The sequence below is a fragment of the Chelonia mydas genome, chromosome 10 (assembly GCF_015237465.2).
Source record: "Chelonia mydas isolate rCheMyd1 chromosome 10, rCheMyd1.pri.v2, whole genome shotgun sequence".
Taxonomy (NCBI): Eukaryota; Metazoa; Chordata; order Testudines; family Cheloniidae; genus Chelonia; species Chelonia mydas.
In genome coordinates this window covers 75,412,716-75,433,431 of record NC_051250.2, presented here as the reverse complement: position 1 = coordinate 75,433,431, position 20,716 = coordinate 75,412,716, and the positions used below count along the sequence as shown (strand labels likewise).

The window sequence follows — 20,716 nt, the reverse complement described above, 5'->3', positions numbered from 1 at the left end:
AGGCTCTCCGACCTCTTGCAGCACACACACACAGGTAGGACCACACCCAGCTGCAGACACAGACTGAAGTCAGCTCTGTGTGAGAGGATTCACCCAACACTCACATGCACACCCCTTTGGGAGAAAAAAACCCAAATAATAGTCTTGCGCTGTATAGAAAGAACTGCACAGCGCAAGCTCATAAAAATTCGCCTTCTCCCTCAATGTGAAGAGAGATATTTACTTCTTGCCCCCCATTTAGCAATTATAAGTGATTATAAGGGATAGCAAACAAAACAAAGCAAATTACTGAGCAAATAAAACAAAACATGCAAACTAAACTTAATACACTAAGGAAATTGGCTACAAATAGTAATTTCTCACCCTAAATGTTGTTTCAGGCAGATTCTTGAAAGCTGGCTGCACTGGCCTGCAGCTTGAAACTTCAAATATTTTATTAAGATAATGTTGAAAAAAAAAGAAAATGGTACAGAGTTCAAGCATAGAAGTTTCTGGTTATCAGGGAATAAGGTACAGATTATCAAGAGGTGCGAAATTCGGTTTAGGAGCTGGTGGCGTAAGGAATACATAATCTGCAATCTCCCCGATTGGGGGTAAAAGTTTAACCAGTCAAAGTACAGACATTGAGATATGGGGGTATGTTGTCCATATAATGGCTATGTTCAGGTGTGCAGTATAATGAGCGGATACAATGATGGAGATGGATCTATCCTCATTTGCTGGGATTTAATGTTCAGTGAGTTTATGGTTCCAGTTCATACGGTCCAGTGGAAAAAGCCTCTCAGTCCCTTTCCCATAGTGGATGCACGATGTCGTACCGGCTCACACCTCCTGGTACTGTCGGTGGCCGGTGATGTGTTTGATGTAGATGTCCCTGGACCATCGGATGGTGTCCGAGACCATGAGGCGCCGCATGAGCCGTGCGTAGCGTCGCCCAATTCCACAGGTCCACAGCACATGCTCATTGCAGGGGTCCCAAGCACCCAGGGCTCTGACAATCAGGGCATCCATCTGCACCTTGTAGCTCTTCACACTCAGGGTGTAGCCAGAGGGGCGTATTTTTCCAGCTTACGAGCCCGGGCTTCTTGGAAGGCCGGGGTGCTCTTCTCGAAGGAGACCGTGATGTCGATAAGGATGATCTTTTTCTGGGCCTCGTCGGTGACTACCATGTCAGGTCGCAACTGGCTGTCAGTACCGGGGATGGCACAGTTCACGGCGACCTCCCCCAGGCGCGGTGCGATGGCTTTCTATTACCCACAGGCTAGACACCCTTCCAGCCTGGGCTCAACTCTTCTCTCCCCGGTTCAGTTCTTGTTTCCAGGTGATTCCCAGTGTCTCTTTGGGTGGGGAGGCAGAGGAGAACCACGATGATGTCACTCCCCTGCCTTATATAGCTTTTGTGTATGGCAGGGAACACTTTGTCTTCCAGGGGAAAAACACTGGCATTCCAAGGTGGGGTCCAGTACCAAGTGACTCAGTCACATGTCTCTGCAGAGTTCTAGCAGCCATTACTTGCAGGCTGTTTGGAGTGTCCACAGGAAGAATAAGCTCTTTCACAGTTCATTGTCTCTGCTGATGGGCTTTTTTATTGTTGTACGTGAAGGGCTAGTTGTGGGTGTTACCCAAAGTAGCACATTTGAAATACAGATACGTGGTCAATATTCCTAGCTTCAGATACAGAAATGATACAAGCATACAAATTGGATAATCACAGTCAGTAAATCATAACCTTTCCAATGATATCTTCCATGAGCCATCTTGCATAAAGTACATCTTAGTCATGCCATATTCATATCATAACCATATTTCTATGAAGAATATGGGGTGTAACGTCACAGAAAGGGGAAGGGTCCTTTTGTTTTTCCTTTGTACGGTGCCTTGCATGTTTATAAATCGTTTGCAACGTAGACGATGGTAAGTGACAGCATAAGTATGAGCGAGTTTGATGTGGAGCTGCACATCAACAAAGAGCAGATGGCATGCAAGCACTGCGTAAGCCTGTTGGCAGACATTTGAGAGAAGCTACCCGAGCACTTCTGCTTATGAGCTGTGTGGTGCAACTGCAGAGTGCTTGGCATTTGCAAAGGTGAGTTTTAAAGGGCTGACAGGTATCGGAGGTACTTTGATAAAGGGTATGGTATTTCAGTGTAAAATATGATAGTCTGGAGAACCTCTAGGTGGCGCCAAGGCAGTGCTCAATGAGTCCCTATTATCTCCCTACAGGAAATAATGGCCTAATTTTATTGAGAGCCAGGCTTCATATAATGTATTCTGCTGCTCGAATTTTAGATTAAGATAAAAGGAACATTGTGAAGCTCCTTAGGTCAAAAATGCTGCATATTATAAAGTTGTAAATTCTCACAGGGAACATGATCTTCGTGACAATCTAAATTTATGACAGATTAATGGCTGTGAAGGAGCATTAAGAAAAGGCCCTTTTGAAGTGGAATCATTTAACAGGAACACAAATGCAGTATGTGTCCTGGTCTCTGGGGAGGCTGCCCCTTCTGTGACAGCTCACTGAGTGCACCCTTTCAGGTGACAGCCGTATGTTTCTCTTTGGAGTGGGATCTAGCCACTCTCCAGCTGGATCTCTGGGTTACACTCCCCTTGTTGCCAGTATGTACTATATCCAGTGGGCTTGCTTGGCACCTGCTAGAGATTCTCTTAGAGCGTCTATGACTATAATAGTTTGCAGTGACACAGAAGCGGCTTCTTCAAAACAAAGTATGATTCACTGGCCAAAAGGTGCACAGCACTCAGAGAAATGGATTTAAAACAACAGAGACCCATACGCACCCTGTCTTAGCTATGCTTGGCATTCCTCTCAAACCCCTAGGTAGCCATGTCGCAGTCTTGGTGTCCCCATTCTCTTGAAACACTATTTCACTAGGAAGGTGGTGAAGCACTGGAATGAGTTACCTGGGGAGGTGGTGGAATCTCCATCCTTAGAGGTTTTTAAGGCCGGCTTGACAAAGCCTTGGCTGGGATGATTGAGTTGGTGTTGGTCCTGCTTTGAGCAGGGGGTTGGACTAGATGACCTCCTGAGGTCTCTTCCAACCCTCATACTCTATGAGTCTAAGTTACACCCTGCTTGCTGCAGACCCTGACTCACAGTCAGTATGTCAGCCTGAAGCAACTGACAACTTCCTCCTCCCTTTCTACAGGCTAGTATATCTATACGGTTACAGTATCTTCTTTGATCTTAGGTTCAGCCTGGAAAGAGTACACTTTGCCAGCCTGGAGGAAGGCAAGCAGAGACATTCCCCAATTAATAGTTCCCCCTTTGTTCTCTACGGAGCCTTCTGATTCCTATGACAGTACCTTATCTTTGCCATTGTTTTGTCTTTCCTGCTTGGTTCCCTTAACAACCTTTTGATCTCACCCCATGCAAGTAACCCATGATACACAAACACATAATGTTCACAAGAAATAATAACGATCTCGTCCTGTTCTCGACAGCATGTACTTCAAAGTCCTGTGGATAAGAACACACAGTGCATGCTTTGCTAAAGACAGGAGCGTGGCCATTGTGGCACAGGCTAGCCACGTAAGGAGGTAGGGTGGACTTGGACTCATGAAGCGAGCCTCCGCCACCACCCATGCTGCAACATCCACACTGCTATTTTTAGCATGCTAGCTTGAGGAGAGCTAGCGCAAGTCTGTCTGTCCATGCTGGAAGGCTCAGTGTAGGCAAACTACTGCGAAAGACTTTTCATGTTGTCCATCCCTCACGAACTGGCACAGACATGTTCCCAACTGCATCTTTTTAAATGCATTTTCTTAAAAAGCCCAAGCTGCTTTGATGTCCCACGCAAGGCAGAAAAGTGCATCAGCAGTTGAAGGGTGACATGTAAAGGAAAAGAAAAATTGAGTAGGGCCTTTCTTCACTTCCTTCTAATGGATAAAGAAGGCCGGAAGAATTCTAGTATATTTATTAGAAATGCAGGGCCTGTCTCTCCTGGAAGGCTTTTGGGACAACTGGAAAACTAGTAGGTTGATATCAGAGACACCAAAGAACATGTTGAACTAAGGTTTTGTCTATAGACTCAGGGCCGGTGTAACCACTAGGCGAACTAGGCAGCTGCCTAGGGCGCCAGGATTTAGGGGCACCAAAAAGCAGTGCCCCCCAATTTTTTTTACATTATTGCTTAGGGGCAGGTACCCGTCAGTCTCCAGTGCTCGGGCTGCGCCAGGGCCAGCAGACTCTTCACCTAGGAGTCTCCCCCGCTTTCCCGGGGGCCACAGCTGCGGAGGAGAGGCAAGAGGCCGGGCTCAGCTGGGGCCCCGCACCTGGCGGCTGAGAGCAGCAGGAACTGGGCGCCGCTCGGGGGGAGCCGGGTGGCCTGAGCCCAGGGCGGCAGCAGCCTCTGCAGCAGTAAGGGCAGGCGGGGAGCGTAGGTGCCCTGGGCTCGGGCCGCCTGGCTCCCCCCGAGCGGCGCCCGGTTCCTGCTGCTCTCGGCCGCCAGGTGTGGGACCCCAGCTGAGCCCAGCCCCTTGCGTGTCCTCTGCGGCAGCGCCCCCCGCCAGCATCCTCCTGGGCGGCCGCGGCAGCAGCGGCCGGGGAGCCTGAGAGGATGAGTGGCCCACCGGGCAAGCGGGGGAGACTCCTAGGTGAAGAGGCTGCTGGCCCTGGCTAGGCCCGAGCGCTGGAGACTGACAGGTACCTGCCCCTGCCCCATACCGGCACCACCTGCCCCCCAGCCCAGTGAGTGTTACTTGCCCCACCAGCCTCCGTGCCCTGCCCCATACTGTCAGCCACCCCAAGCTCACTGTGACACTAGCACCCCTTGGCAAAGGGCCCCCTGATCTTCACAAACAGCTGTCACCGCAGGCCTGAGAAACTCACTGTACCCCACATGTGTCTTAAGGGCACTTACCCACAAAGAGGAACGTGGAAGGGATCTAAACAAGGCTGGTAACTTGTCAAGAGTGAGAGTCTTTGTGAGATGTGTGCATGGGTAATATTGAAGGAATATTGTATTTACCTTAAAAGTCTGCTTTACAGACTTGGAGTAGAAATTAGTCACCAGGGGATAATGGCCTTTTGGGGCAAGGGGGATTGGTCACCCTGCCTAACCTGGCTGGTGAGGCAATGTAAGGCTCAATTATTTAGCTTTGCACAATAGTAAGGCTCTGAATGGGACACCATCAGAGGCAATGACAAACAACTGAAACGCCTTAAAGGTAGAAAAGAAACATTACAACAGCCATCACCTGTTGTGACAGGCTGTTTATAATAATAAGTTTACTAGTTTTCGGAGATTGTCGTGGGGGGTGGCGATGGGGGGGCTGCAAGGTGGAAGTTTCACCTAGGGCACAAAATATCCTTGCACTGGCCCTGGATTGACTCAATTACTTGATTGCCAGTTGCCTTGAGTTAGCTCACATGTTTGAACATGCCAGTCTGGCCACTCCACAAATATTTGTTCCAGGTCACAAATGTGGGGTTCACCCAGTAAAATGGATGCTGTAGAACAACTGTCTGTGGCGTGTCCCGAGCAGTATGCCCAAATGCATAAGCTAGCTTGAGTTATTGGTAACAAGTCAACTCCAGTTCAACCGTCTTGTGTAGATGGACCCTGCGAGGGGAAGTGATTTTAATTCTGGCTGTTTAAAGCTTTTTGGTTTGATTTTGTTCACAGCGGTTCAGCTCCAACACTTGGGAGAAAAGCTGCTTTACTTAGGGATTCAGCACCCTGATCCTTTCACTGGAAACTGGAAACACTCCCTTATCCACATTTCTGAGTCATCCATGAAGACCTTCTGCAAAAGCAGGGACTAAACCTTTCTACTATTTCGAAGTTTATTAAAAAAATTTCAGAAAAATAACCTTAAAGAAAAACAACCCAAACCTTCTGGGCTTTTGCTCTATGTCACAAAAATCCAGTACTTTTCCCTTTCCTCTGCAAGTCCCCTTTGAAGTTCTTTTTCCAGATCTGAGCATGTTACCCTGAGTAACCCTCGTTTGTTTGATGCAGCGTGATTATTACTCTTAACTTTTGAATTTAAATAGAGAGAGATTACAAATAGCTTGGGGAAGGCATTTTGCTGTGTCTTGTATAACCACTATTCCTATGAGGTCCTCTCCAGCATACCAGAGCCACAGCATTCTGGTCCAGAAAAGCACCAACAGGTCACATAAGCTGGCTGAGCCCCATAATTACAGGCTCATGAGCCAAGTGGGTCCAGAACACAAGGCAGAAAAAGGAAATCATTGTACCTGCTCTGAGCTGGCAAGCTGCCTGGGGGGACCTGGAGCATAATAATGATTTCCCTGGGACTTGCACACCAGTAGCACTACTTGGCCTGTCTCCCACCTCCCTCCCAACATCCTTCATGGATTCCAAGGCCAGAAGAGACCATTGTGATCGTCTAGCCTAACCTCCTGTATAGCACAGGCCAGAGAACTTCCCTGAAATAATTCCTAGAACAGATCTTTTAGAAAAACATCCAAACTTGATTTAAAAATGGTCAGCAATGGAGAATCCACCATGATCCTTGGTAAGTTGTTCCAATGGTTAATTACTCTCAGCATTAAAAATTTACACCTTATTTCCAGTCTGAACTTGTCTAGCTTCAACTTCCAGCCGTATCTTTCTTTTCTAGATTGAAAAGCTCATTATTAAATATTTGTTCCCCATCTAGATACTTATTGATTATAATCAGGTCACACCGTAACCTTCTATTTGTTAAACTAAATAGATTGAGTTCCATGAGTCTCTTATTAACATGCATGTTTTCTAAACCTTCACTCATTCTCATGGCTCTTCTCTAACCCCTCTTCAGTTTATCAATGCTTTCTTGAATTGTGGGCACCAGAACTGGACACTCTATTCCAGCAGTGGTTGCACCCATTCCCAAATATCAAGGTCTCTTGCAGAATGTTCTTTCAGTTCTTCTGAGTATTGAATCTTCAATAAGGATCAGATGTCTTCCTCGGATGGTTGGAGAACTCTTTGTGGGTAAGCCTGATTTTCATAGGTTGCACTGAGCTGCTATCCACATGTGTGCCCTGTATATATCTCTATTCTCTTGGGCCTGCTGGATCTTGAGGTATCTTCCAATGTTTCCACATTGAGAACCTGGTATTGATTTGAAACTTCTAGCTGTGTGGATTCCTCCCAGTGCTCTTCTCTCTGTGGCCGCAGCCTGCCTATCCTCATCTGACTCTCTCCTCTCTCTTCAGTTCCTTGGTGGCCAGCTCCATTCTTCCCTGAAATTGAGATATTGGTGTTTCCCAAACTTGGCTCTCTAGGAATTCCTCAACTTCTCTGATTCTTAGTAGTGTCTCAACTTGCCCCTCCAATCCAAGAATCTTCTCCTCGAGCAGAGCCACCAACTTGTAGTTCATGCACATAAAATCCTTTCTCTCTTCAGGCAGGAAAGAGAACATGGCATAAAATCCATTTCAGGTCACCATCACTGTTCCATCACTGGTCATCTTGATATCACACATAGCACTGAACCTGGAAGGAAAGCCTCTACATTCCCTCCAAAACTCCAGCTTGCTACCTCTGTTTGCAGCTCTCCTTCTGGCTCCATGCAGCGTACAGAAGATATTAAACCTATGACAGCCTCCATCCATGGCTCTAGTGAGAGGGTGAGTGATGGGGCAGCAATGATTGTTAATAAATTACAATAAAACACACACCAACAATTGTCTGGAGCCTGGGGATGGCTTCTTCCACCCCAATATGTGATGAGAACCTCACACTCTTTTGTCTCTACATTGATGCTGCAGGGATCTCCATCCCTTCTCCTCTTCAACCAATCATGTTGGAGTGGGACCTAATTCATCCTAGCTGATATCTGTTATGATGCTTTTTACCCAAGTGGAGGTGTTTGTAGCTCAGATCCTCAAAGCTATTTAACTCCCATTGCAGTCACTAGGAATTAGGTTCCCTAAATAGTTTGAGGATCTGGGCCTGGGTGCTCATTGCTCAGCCCTTTTACATTTCATCACTAGCTCATTAGCTAGGGAAGAACCATCCTTTCCTGTCTTACCCTGCTGGAGCATCAGAGGTTGCATCATTAGCCATGACGTGATTCCCAAGCATTTGGCTTTCAAAAAGAGCAGGGGGTAGAACTAGCAAGGCATGTGCTGTTAAAACCAGCTTTTTGAGGTTACTTCTGTCTATCTCCCTTAGGTTTTTCTACAGCAGCCGTCACTGAGCTGAGTTAGTTCTAAGCAAGAGCTTCCCTCTCGGAAAAGAATGCAGCCTCTGTGCTTGTGGAATCCAGGCCCCTAGCAGAGCTGTTATGTGCATCATTGGCTGAGCAAGTGCACAGCTGAAAGGAATTAACTGTTTCTAGGAGGCCTGTGATGCAACCTAGACTCATTTCGGGGCAAAGAGGGTACACACAGATTCCTCATGCTTTTGAAGAAACCCACAGGCCTCACACAAGGGCGTCTTGGCACTGAGCTGCGTGTGTAAATGCGGGACATGCCTGTACATTGCAACTGACTCCGAGAGCCTACTTCTAATCTATCCCCACCCCAAAAGGGGGTGCCTTGCATGTGGAGCGTGTTAAGGATTTGTACTGAGCTTGTTTTTGAAACATAAGCCATGGGTTCAGGGTGCGCCAAAGGAAACATACCAGTGCAGAACACACCTCATCAGCTCCCCCAACCGCAGGCACTAGCCTGGCTGCAGCTGGAGCCAGTTAAGAGCTGCGAGTGGGAGAGAGAAGGGGAGTTGGCACCGCGGGAACAAGAACTTGGCCTTGGCGAGCTGCAGCTGCTCAGCCCACACCTCCTGTGGCCGTACCTATTAATTCTAGTTTAGGAGCAGCTCGAGGAGGCACAGGAAGGAAGCACATTCAACAGCCCTGACTCCAGCGTCCAATGCTAATACTGAAATAACGCAGAGGAAAGGCCAGGGGGGTTGGGCATTGCACACCACTTGTTACAAAAAGGCCGTGCTGCAAGTCAGGAGGGCAAATCAGCGTCTGAGCCGGATGGCAAATGGAGGGCGAGTATGCCGTTGTAAAGGGATTAGTGTTAGACTGCACTCGTTCATCACTGCTCTTCACCATGTACGTAGCTATGTAACTTTTATTACTATATCTGTTCTTCCCCTTTAAATGTCTCTTTATAGGACTCCGCTATCAGCTGAGCCTCTCAGCCATTTTGTGTTCATTTCAGTGCAGACCCTTACAGATAACATAAACACTGGCCCCGCTCCCTCCTTGGCCCTCTATTTTTGTTCTTTCTTTTTCCGTTGTCTCTTAATGTCACCTAAATGACTGAAAAGAGCTGTTAGATTGCACATCCACAAAGAGCAAAATCACAAGTTATTTTAAGAGGGAAGCAAATTCCAGAATCAATGACACCAAGTGCCCAAAACAGAGACTTAGGAGCTGTCAACCTGAGCAGTCTAGTGCCAGTTTGTGGCAGTTGAAGGTTTAGGGACACTTGGAATATGGGGTTCAACACCTTGAATTGCATCCAGAAACCAGCTGCAGACCAGTGTAATCTATAATGCACTAGTGTCTTCACTGTTCCGTAATGTGCATCTGCACTATGCTCGGCCTAGAGCTTCCAAAGGTCCTTGAATGTAGCCCCAGGTACAGTGCTGGAGATGCCAAATCCTGGCGGAGGAGGGGGACCTCCGAGCCCATCCCTGAGCCTTTGTCAAAGCCTCCAGCTGACGTCAAACCATGGTTTTGCCTCAGAAGAACATTGTGCTCTGGCAATTAGCGTTGAGGGGAGGGAAGAGGGTTAGGCATGAGAGCTAGGGTTGCCAACTTGGTAATATTTAAAAACAGGACACTACAGCAGGAGGGCCGAAGCCTCTCCTGCCCCACCTCTTCCCTGCGCATTCCCCCCAAAACCCTGTCACTTGCTGCTTTTCCCCTCCCATCCCCCCGCACCTGGGAGCTGCAGCCACCTAACCCAGGCAGGGTAGGGGCTGGCGAGGATGATGACCTGGGGCCTCCCCCGCAGTAGCCGGACACTGGGTGTCCGGTCAGTAGATCTGACCAGACGCTGTCGGGGGCCCCTTTTCAACTGGACTTTCCGGTTCAAAACTGGGCCCCTGGCCACCCTAACGAGCGCGCCTGGGCTCCAGTCCAGCCCTGGGAAGACGAGCGCTCTAGGGACGCAGCAGGACCCTCGGCCTCAGCACGCCTGGGCTCGAGTCACCGCTCTGGGATGGCGCCTGGGTGAGCACGGGGGCCCGGACGGCAGGGCCCGTGGGGGCCCTTACGGAGGCTGTGTGACCGTGGGTAACTCGCTTCTGCCGCTCGCCCCCGGGGCAATTACCCCTGGCAGGGCAGCTCAGTGTGTTTCGCTTCGAGGGCTGGTTTCTCCAGTCGCCCGTGGTGGTGGTGCGGTCTAAATCCCCCACCCCCAAGCCCCCAGGATGGGGGCTGGCCCCAGGCTACTAGCCCCTGCCCCACCAGTGCCCTGGGCTGAGTGGGGCAGTGCCAGACCAAGCCCTGGCCACAGGGACCCTGGGAAGCCCGTTGTCCCTCCCTGGGCCTCTCGGGGGGTGGGGGGGGGCAAAGGGACGCTGGCCCTTTAACTCTGCCCCGCCCGCCCCGGGCACGGGCCCGCGCTGACCGCTCAACCTAACCCTCCCTCCCCAGCGGCCCCGCCCATCCGCGCTGCCGATTGGTCGCGGTGTGCCCTTGTCCCCGGCCTTGGGCGGAACCAGCCAATCAGTGCGGGTGGCGGGGCAGACAGTGAGGGTGGATGTAGCGGCTGAGGGCCGGAGAGCGGAGGAGCCGAGGGTTAGTGGGGTCTGTGCTGGGGGAGCCCGGTCCCCGCTCGGGGCCGGGCTCGCGGGATTCCCCCTCCCTGGAGCCGGGCTCGCGGGGACTCCCCCCCCTCCCCCGGGCTGGGCTCGCGGGGTTCCCTGGAGCTGGGCTCGAGGGGACTCCACCCCCGGGGGGGGGCGGCTGGGCTCGCGGGGTTCCCCCCCCCTGGAGCCGGGCTCGCGGGGTTCCCCCCCCCCGGAGCCGGGCTCGCGGGGTTCCCTCCCCCGGGCTGGGCTCGCGGGGTTCCCCCTCCCTGGAGCCGGGCTCGCGGGGACTCCTACCCCCCCCCCCCCCCCCCCCCCCCGGGCTGGAGGCAGCGCCGGCGCTAGGCATAAGCAGACTTATCAATGGCTTAAGGCTCCAGCAGCTGGGGGGGGGGGCACTTGCTTTTTTTACTATGTGGGGAGGGGGGCACAAATATTCCTGCTTAGGGTCCCCAGTGGGAGCTCGCCCCTCCCTGTGCTGGGCTGGAGCGGGGTGGGGGGGTCGGTCTCTTTTCCCTGGGGCTGGGCTCCGTTCTGCAGGAGGTGGGGGGGAGTTGGCTGGGCTGCAAGGTTTCTCCCTGGGGTTCAGGAGAGGGAGGAAGGGACCTTGGCTGGTCTCTCTTGGGGAGCTGGAGACGGGGACTGGGGAAGTTGCGGGGCAGAGGGAAAGCAGTGGCCCTTTAAGGCAGTGACTTATTTCTAAAGGGGGGGAGGTGGAGGACCCACTCCCTGTTCCCCATTGCTCTGCCCGCCCAGCGCTCACTGTTCATTCCCTTCCCCACCCCGGGGTGGTGCGTCTCCTGCCTCGGGCACTGGGTGCCCGCTTGCTGACAAGGCACGCCTCGAAATCACTGCCTCGACAGTGGGCCCATGCTCGGCCTCTGCTGTGCGAGGATGGAGTCACCCCGTTATCCAGTCCCTTTGCACCCTCCCCAGAGCCATCCCCAGCTGCAGCCTTCAGTTTGGTAGCTTCTTCTGCTGGTTCCTGGAAGATGACTTCCCTCTTAAGTGGCTAGCAGCAGTCAGCTCAAGAGACTGGGCTAAAGTCCACTGCAGTCACACCCTGTGCTCTCAGTTGCTCCCACACAGCCCTGCTGGAACCAATGTGGGAGTCACAGCCTGCTTTGTCTGTATTAAATGCCAGGCAGGGAAATCACGGCTTTAATGCCCTGGAAATAAACAAACTCTGCAGGATTGGGGCCCCTGTTATTACCACAAGGGCTCAAGTTCCAATGCTTCGTGCAGGCAGAGGCTGAGACATAACAGCAATCTCAGACAGTTGTGGATCACGCTAAACATAAACATACCATTTTTTGAGAGGGCAGGGACAAATTCTTATGCTGTGGGGAGAAATGATAAACAAAACTCATTGTGGCTGAAAGAACAACTAACAAAAAAGTAAACTTAAATCCTACATACAGCATAGCACTCTTGCACTGCTCCTGGTTGCTTGGTTTATTGTTTCTTGGCTAAAGGTCAGTATCTTAAAGAAGCTCTTTATGTATTGCGCTTTGGGGCGATTTGATCCTACTAGATTGTAAACTTTTGTAGCCGGTTTGTGTGTGTGCTTTTAGAGCACCTAGCACTGTGTGGCTCTGATCCAGACCAGGCCCCCTGAGAGCCACATTATATGATGACAGTGCAGAACCTTAGCCTGAAGTGATCTCTGCATGGGAAAACCCATCGCTGCACAGACCCATTACCGTCAATGGGATTCAGCATGAGTTTGTAACGGGATCAAAGCTTTAATAATTTGTTGGGTTTTTTTCCAACCCATACTTCTGATGGCAACGCACTGTATTCTAATCCCCAGCGATACTATCATTGGTTTCACAGGACTTTCAATCTAGGCCCTTTGGTCCCAGTTGTAATAAGAACAAAGCTCTTGGGCAAGCTCTTTTCGTATTTAATTTGTAAGATGAAATCATCTTGATTGTCTAAGGCTGATGTTGAATATCAATTATATTTATCACATCAAGCTGTTTAAAAGAAAGATTCTTACATTCCCATAAACAAAAACAGGGTTGGGGGGGCAGAAAACCAACACTCAGAACTCTGTGACTAAGAGCAGACAACCAAGAACTTACAAAATGACCATGCAAAAAGGTGCATTGGGCTGTATTCTAACATCAGGGCAGTAGCAAACCAGCCTTAGGTTCTGGAATACCAAAGTTTTATCATAACCAAAGACACCCAGCTCCTGGGATGGATCCACAAGGTCAGCATGATCTTTCTTTCATCTCTGACTTATTTGCAATAGTGCTAAACTAGAATTTCTGGAATGAACCCCTATTAAAATGAGCACGGTAGCATCATGCAAAGTTTTTCTGCCAATGAAGAAACATTTTAGGCTTCCCAGGGTGCGCCAGTGACTGCCTCCCTTGCTGAAGTGGATACAAATGCCACTGTCAGTGCAATTGTTGAAAAGTGAGGCACATTGCAGAGCATTCTGGTGATTAGACCAGTGCATCAGACATGTACTGGCTTAATCGTGTGTGTATATTGCCAGGGTGTTGTGCTTTTGGTCTGTTGTCATTGTTCTGCATTGTGGTGAATAAACCTGTTGTTTTATGATCAGTACAGCTAAAATGTCTGTTTTCTCTTACAGGCTCTAGTATAAAACATGAGGCTCTATGAGCGACTAACCAGATCTTTCCAGGCTCCCGTCACTGTCCACAATTATCCAAGCAGCCACGTTTATTTGTTTAGAAATGGCCGATCAGATCCGGATGAGTCATCAGAGGAGGAATCTGACTTCATGGAATTACGTCCAAGGGGCAAGGAGCAGCAGAGAAGCAGTTCTTCCCAGGAGAGAGCTGGGGATGTGGTGCTACTGGAACGAGAGCTCACCGAGGGCGATAACCTTAACAAGCTAGCCCTGCAGTATGGTTGTAAAGTAAGAACCACAGCTAGATGATGCAGCTGCTTTAATTTCTTCCCTTCGTCTTATTTTCATGTGTGTTCATTTTGTAAGCACTTGTGTTTAGGGATAAGTTATGTGTAGCTTAGTTTCTGTGCATACAGAAAGAAGCTCCACTTGTCTGACACAGAAAGGCGACTGCTTCTGTGTGTGTCCTGTATTTATTGATACCCGGGTATAAACCAAGGTGATGCAGGGTGCAGTGAGTCTTGTAATTAATAACACAAGGAAAATGCATTCATCCCCACACCCAGCATGACCTGGATTCCTGTATAATTTGGATGACTAAGTGTGTTACAGCTCTCAGGTAACTCACAATTATTATTAATTTGTTGAGGGAGGACAACATCTGAACTGAAAAAGGGAAACGAGCGCTGATCGTAAGGAGCTTACATTCTGTTAAGCAAACAGAACAATATACTGTGATTACAGAGGGATCTCATAAAGCTGGGTGACTGGGCAACAAAATGGCAGATGAAATTCAGTGTTGATAAGTGCAAAGTAATGCACATTAGAAAAAAATATTGGAACTATACATATATACTGAAAGGTTCCAAATTAGCAGTTACCACCAAGAAAGAGATCTTTGAGTCACTGTGGTTAGTTCTTTAAAAACTTCTGCTTAATGTGCAGCAGTGGTCAAAAAGGCTAACAGAATGTTAGGAAGTCTTAGGAAAGGGATGAAAATAAGACAGAAAATATCATAATGACATTGTATAAATCCATGCTGCAGCCACACCTTGAATACTGGTCCTCAAAAGCCCCACTCAAAAAGGATATAGTGGAACTGGAAAAGTTTCAGAGGACAACAAAGATGTTCAAGGGTATGGAACGGCTTCTATACAGGGAAAGCCTAAAAGATTAGGGCTGTTTACCTTGGAAAAGAGACTACTCAGAGGGATCTGATAGTCTCTAAAATCATGAATGGTGTGGAGAAAGTGAATAGAGAAGTGTGTATCCTGCATTCTCATCTCCTTTTCCTCCTTCCCTGCTGAGGCCAGCTGCCACCTTACCTGTGCTGATTGCTGGCTTGTGTCTCCAGTGCTGGCTGTCAGCCAACTGGCAAAGAAAAAGTCTTCAAGTGGCCATTGAGCATCCACTGCATTGACAAAGGGACTCCTGCTGCAGCTGTTGTGAAGCTGCTGGAGGGCTCCCTGTATTGTATTTACATATTGTTGTTTAAAAATTAGTCTCTACCTTGATCAGACAATGAAGATGCAGCTGATGGTGCATATTGGCTCATTCAAAAAGAAAAATGTTGTTTTTAAAGAGAAGTTTACTGAGTTCTTAGATTGATTTTCAGTGCCAAATGCACATACAGGTGTTAGTGCAGTAATGTGCCTAAATGCTAAGAAAATAAAACCTGGGAAATACTGTCCCTAGTGCAGTTTCTGCTGCTGGGTTTATTGCAGTTGGTTAATTTGTTACATTGCCCTTCTGGCCTGTCCTGCCCTTTCTCTGCTCCCCCCACTTGTTATCTTGAGGCACCTTTGTAAGCCTCCCCCAACTCAGGTTTGATGGTGTTCCTGGAAACTTGACACTAATGCTTTCTCAGGCAGAGCATTCACCTTTTGCGAGTCACCTTTTCTTGCTGCCTGAGGACCAGAACCAAGGCCCAAGTCTCAGGCTTGTGCATTGAAAAGCTGAACATCACATTAGGCTACGCTTGTGCTTTACTTTGTTGCCTTACTTTGTTGACACGATGTCCCGAGGAGTCCAAGGTTCCACAGTGTGAATACTGCCTCCTAAAATGACACCCTGTAACTCAACCCCAGTGTTTTGTTTCCCAGGCTGTAACCAGGGCTGAATTCTGTTCAGGGCCGATTTTGGATCCTCCTTATAACTTTGGTAGTATTGATGGGCAATGTTTACTGTTTAGGCAACTGCAGGGTTTGGGGGGCATTTACACAAGAGATTTGTAAATCTCAGGTGCCTAACTCCCAGAATCAGGCCCTACTAAGTCTTTTTGTGAATCTAGCCCTAGGAGCCAAAATCCCCTTGACAGTCAAAGTGCAGACATCATTTTTGAAGATGAGATGTAGGCTCCTGAATCGGTTAAACATCGCAGCACTGAGAACAGCAATACTTAAATACTTGTAAACGTCGGGGCCTGTGTTCCAAAGATTTCCCCAGCTGAGTTAAGACAGGAACAGCAGAAAACCTAGGGATGGAAATGACAAAGCTGAAGACAAATACAACTGATGGTCTTTAGAGACACTACTGAACGTGTCCTGAAGATTACAACTTTCAATATGTGAAGGACTGTAACTTATAAGATTCATTGGGGTCTTAAGCTTGTTAGGAAATCTCTGACTGCCAGAGTCAGAGGGCTTCAAGAACAGAGTGAGCCAGACTCCCCATAGTAGGTTTCAGTCAGTGTTTGTTTTCACTGTTGAATTTTCCTGGTTTGTTCTTGAGTCAATATTGGTAAAGGATTGTGATGCCTTGGGTTAATGTGTTTCTCCTTTCTGAATTCCATAGGTTGCAGATATCAAACGTGTCAACAACTTCATCTGTGAGCAGGACTTGTATGCTCTGAAGTCTATCAAGATTCCAGTCAAGGCCCACGGGGTGTTGACAGAGACCAGCAAAGAGTTAAAACCTCCTCAGAATGCACCTTCCCAGGCTGGAATGACACTGATTGAACTACCAGAACCTGATGATGGAGCCAGCGGCAGCTGCTATTCTGAAAGCAGATACCTGACTGACTACTTTAAGGGGATTGACCAGACCATTGAGGATGTAGTGCAATCAAAAGTCCATTTAAATGCAGATTATTGCATAGAAGCACCAAACTGCCCACCATCCAGTTCAGTGGGGCAAAAGGAGCCCAATAATGGTGCAGACTGTGGAATCCAGTGGTGGAATGCAGTTTTTATTATGCTCCTGATAGGAATAGTCTTGCCGGTATTTTATATTGTCTATTTTAAAACACAACAGACTGGGGCGGCAGCCCATACCTCAAACACTACCTTTGCCTCGAATAGCTCAGCTCATGAATTGGGGGGAACAATGTCACAGCACCTACCAGTCGTGGAAACCCACACATGGAAGATACAGCCCAGTACTGCCTCACCTCCCAACACTGATGCCCATAAAGCAGTAACTCTGACTGTACTGGATTCAGGGGGCTAATTTTTTTTTTTTTAAGTGAGCTAATGATCTTGACTGAACCGTAGGGTAACATGTTTTCTCTGAATGAATAAAGATGTTTTGTAGCTTACCAAGTGCAACAGACATTTGGCTCTGCGTTTAGGTGCCTCTCAAGAGTGGCCTTGTCTAAAAATCTGAACTAGGCAGACACATCAGTGTGTGTGCTCTTAAATATTGTATGGGTTATTGATTGGAATGATGCAGCCTTATAGCTGAGGAGAAGACACATTTTGTATGGACTGAGCAATTTTTCCCCCACAACAACTTAAAACAACGTTTTTCATTCTCTGGCAGAACTGAGGGGGCCTTGCATACTTAACCCTACATCTGACTTTATAGCTTGATAGACTAGCTATGGTACATGGCGCTGTTAAAACTAACCAGGACACTTGATACCTCCATTTCACTTTACTTTTATTGATGACGGTATTGAGCTAGAATGACCGAGGGTCTTAGCCTGCTGTGAGCACCGTAGAGGCAAGGGTCAGCCTTTGCATGGAGGCCCTGTGACTTCATTAGGGCTCCATGCAGGTACCTAGTCAGGCCAGAGCTCTCTGCAGGAACTGGGCCTTAGGTCGGTTATTCCTCAGTAACAGTCTTTGCTCAATAGTGATAGCAAAAGTTCTGTTCAGCCACACAGTCCAATCTGCCAGCAACCCGCAGTGGCCGACTCGGCCTAACGGCATCTTGAGCATAGTGTTGCTGGGCTGGCAGCTGTAGTACCCTTCATGGAGTAGTCGGCAGTCCCTTTGTCTATACAGCGAGCTGTCTCAAGCACTAAGTTTCAGGTTAAACAGGTTTCAGAGTAGCAGCCGTGTTAGTCTGTATTCGCAAAAAGAAAAGGAGGACTTGTGGCACCTTAGGGACTAACCAATTTATTTGAGCATAAGCTTTCGTGAGCTACAGCTCACTTCATCGGATGCATAGTGTGGGAAGTGTAGAAGATCTTTTTATATACACACAAAGCATGAAAAAATACCTCCCCCCACCCCACTCTCCTGCTGGTAATAGCTTATCTAAAGTGATCACTCTCCTTACAGTGTGTATGATAATCAAGGTGGGCCATTTCCAGCACAAATCCAGGGTTTAACAAGAACATCTGAGGGGGGGGGGGGAGTAGGAAAAAACAAGGGGAAATAGGTTACCTTGCATAATGACTTAGTCTCTGTTCAAGCCTAAGTTAATTGTATCCAATTTGCAAATGAATTCCAATTCAGCAGTCTCTCGCTGGAGTCTGGATTTGAAGTTTTTTTGTTGTAATATCGCAACTTTCATGTCTGTAATTGCATGACCAGAGAGATTGAAGTGTTCTCCGACTGGTTTATGAATGTTATAATTCTTGACATCTGATTTGTGTCCATTTATTCTTTTACGTAGAAACTGTCCAGTTTGACCAATGTACATGGCGGAGGGGCATTGCTGGCACATGATGGCATATATCACATTGGTGGATGTGCAGGTGAACGAGCCTCTGATAGTGTGGCTGATGTTATTAGGCCCTGTGATGGTGTCCCCTGAATAGATATGTGGGCACAGTTGGCAAGGGGCTTTGTTGCAAGGATAGGTTCCTGGGTTAGTGGTTCTGTTGTGTGGTATGTGGTTGCTGGTGAGTATTTGCTTCAGGTTGGGGGGCTGGCTGTAGGCAAGGACTGGCCTGTCTCCCAAGGTTTGTGAGAGTGTTGGGTCATCCTTCAGGATAGGTTGTAGATCCTTAATAATGCATTGGAGGGGTTTTAGTTGGGGGCTGAAGGTGACGGCTAGTGGCGTTCTGTTATTTTCTTTGTTAGGCCTGTCCTGTAGTAGGTGACTTCTGGGAACTCTTCTGGCTCTATCAATCTGTTTCTTCACTTCCGCAGGTGAGTATTGTAGTTGTAAGAATGCTTGATAGAGATCTTGTAGGTGTTTGTCTGAGGGGTTGGAGCAAATGCGGTTGTATCGCAGAGCTTGCCTGTAGACAATGCAGACAATGTTAAACAGGGTGTCCTTGCTGTTATTAGTTTAAGCTAGATGGGTCAGTGAAGAGTTTTCCATTTTGTACAGTAATAAAAAGTCAGGGGAAACAAGCCCCCAGCTATTTCAGGAGTTCATGAGAAGGAGCATAACTTGTAGGCTGTGGCCTACAAACCTGGTGTAGGCTAATTTTAGGCATTTTTAGTGCCTGTGTAGCTAGTCAGCCATGTTTCTAATCTCCCATCTCCATCCTGAAATAAGGGCTCTTGTGCGAGTACACATGGTTGTCACAGAGCCTAAGAAATTCCTGATGTATTCTGGTCTGTTGAACGGAGGCCCAGAGGTTTTGGGTATAGTTTTCAAAGACTTGTTTACAGTGAATGCTGAATGCGTGGAAAGGTTCCTTACAGTACATGCGATAAATGTGGATGAATACTAAGCTTTGGGCAGTTTGAATCTGCAGTAAAAACCTCTTGATTGGTGTAGCCATTTTAAAAATAAATTCAGAACAGTTTCTCATGGCTAACCCGACAGTAGAAATTGACATTTTGAAGTTGTAGAATTGAAAATACCTAAGGAAACAGTGTGTGTAACATAAGCAAAATCTCCATAACATATTGCCTAAATATAAGCTAACTTTCAGCATAGAGCAAACTTGAAGGAAGTTAGACTTTTCCCAGGCTTAGACACTGACATCGCAGGAGGTGCACCTATATAATGCATGTGTTGACCAGCCTGAGTGGCTTAAAGGATACTAGCTGAAATTATGGTATGAAAAGCAAAGGGTGCTGAATGCAGAAGGTAGCTGGGTCTCACTCCCCGCCCCCCACCTAACTGGAGGATAGTTATAGAATTAGTACTGTTGTAACTGGGTACAAATCACAGATTAATAAAACACTCATTAGAAAATACATAAAGGTTTAAAGCAAAGTACAGAGAGAGGGTTTTTTTCGCTCTTTCAAACACTCAGATACAAGAGTCAATACTTTTAGATTTATTTACTAGAACAAAATTAAGCAGGTAAAAGGAGGAAATGATAGAAGACTGAAAAATAACTTTTGAAATGATTTGTCGAATTAAGGAATTGCCTGCTCTTATCTTGTCGCTAGAGGGCACTGTTGTCACATAAATACACAAAAGTTGAGGCAACGTGAAGGAAATTCAGATCTTATATTTATGAGCACAGGGGTTAGTACTAGCCGTCTCTGTCCCAAATTAATCTAAGTGCTGGTGAATATTCTTATCTAAGGTTCTGAGATGGGTGTTGAAGCTAGAATCAAGAGAGAGAAGTCCTGTCATTAATAGTCTTGCTGGCCTGAGGCACATACATGGACAGCGTTTGTGTTTACAATGACTCAAACGAAAAATGTATCTGAAAAACTAGCTGCTTGCTGCAAAGGGAGCTGGGAGGTATAATGAATAAACTAAACAGAAGCTTCCTGAGTTACAGCGTAAAGTCATGGGACTGATAAACAAATATTCTTCCTGCAGCAAGTAGGAAGCTCTTGCCAGGTTTTAAGGGGGCTTGAGGGAACATAATTTCTTTTAAAAAGGTACCTAAAGCATCTGATTTCTTAAAGCCAGCTGTATCCATTTAAAATAAATATTTTTCTTCTGTGAAGGAAAACTGGTCCCTTCTGTTAATTTTTAAATGAAGAAAAATTCAAGAAAAGCACAGTGGGAACGATCCTGGATTGATGTCTGTTTCTTTCGTGGCATATTCTGAACCACACTATGTTGTTTAACGTTGCAGTTTTCCTTAAAAAGAAAAGCAAGATTTAGGACAGAACTGTGGCCAGACACTGCTCAGAGTAAGAATTTGTTTCAATTATAAACATTTACTTTACAGTGAAACATCATCACAAAGAAGGCAGAGTACTATGGCCATTATTTGTGGGAACAAAATATCCAAGTATATCCAGTTCCAAATTGCAGAATGCTGGCT

At 47.5% G+C, this 20,716-nt stretch overlaps 1 protein-coding gene across 6 annotated transcripts; it reads left to right on the top strand.

Annotated features, from left to right (window-relative positions):
* Positions 1-10,659: 10,659 nt before the first annotated feature.
* On the top strand, positions 10,660-20,456 carry LYSMD4 (LysM domain containing 4). 6 transcript variants are annotated; one of them, XR_006284436.1, is made up of 4 exons: positions 10,660-10,737; positions 13,357-13,644; positions 16,150-17,618; positions 18,799-20,456. XR_006284436.1 is itself a non-coding variant. In XM_037911474.2 (3 exons), exons 2-3 carry the CDS (start codon positions 13,372-13,374, stop codon positions 16,801-16,803), a joined length of 927 nt encoding a protein of 308 aa, XP_037767402.1. In that variant the 5' UTR covers positions 10,673-10,737; positions 13,357-13,371; the 3' UTR covers positions 16,804-20,456. The 6 variants fall into 6 exon arrangements, 3 of the variants coding, with proteins under 3 accessions (XP_037767402.1, XP_043380167.1, XP_027680680.1); XR_006284437.1 differs by having other exon boundaries at positions 10,668-10,746; XR_006284435.1 differs by lacking the exon at positions 10,660-10,737 and adding an exon at positions 11,332-12,223.
* The last annotated feature ends 260 nt before the right edge of the window (positions 20,457-20,716 follow it).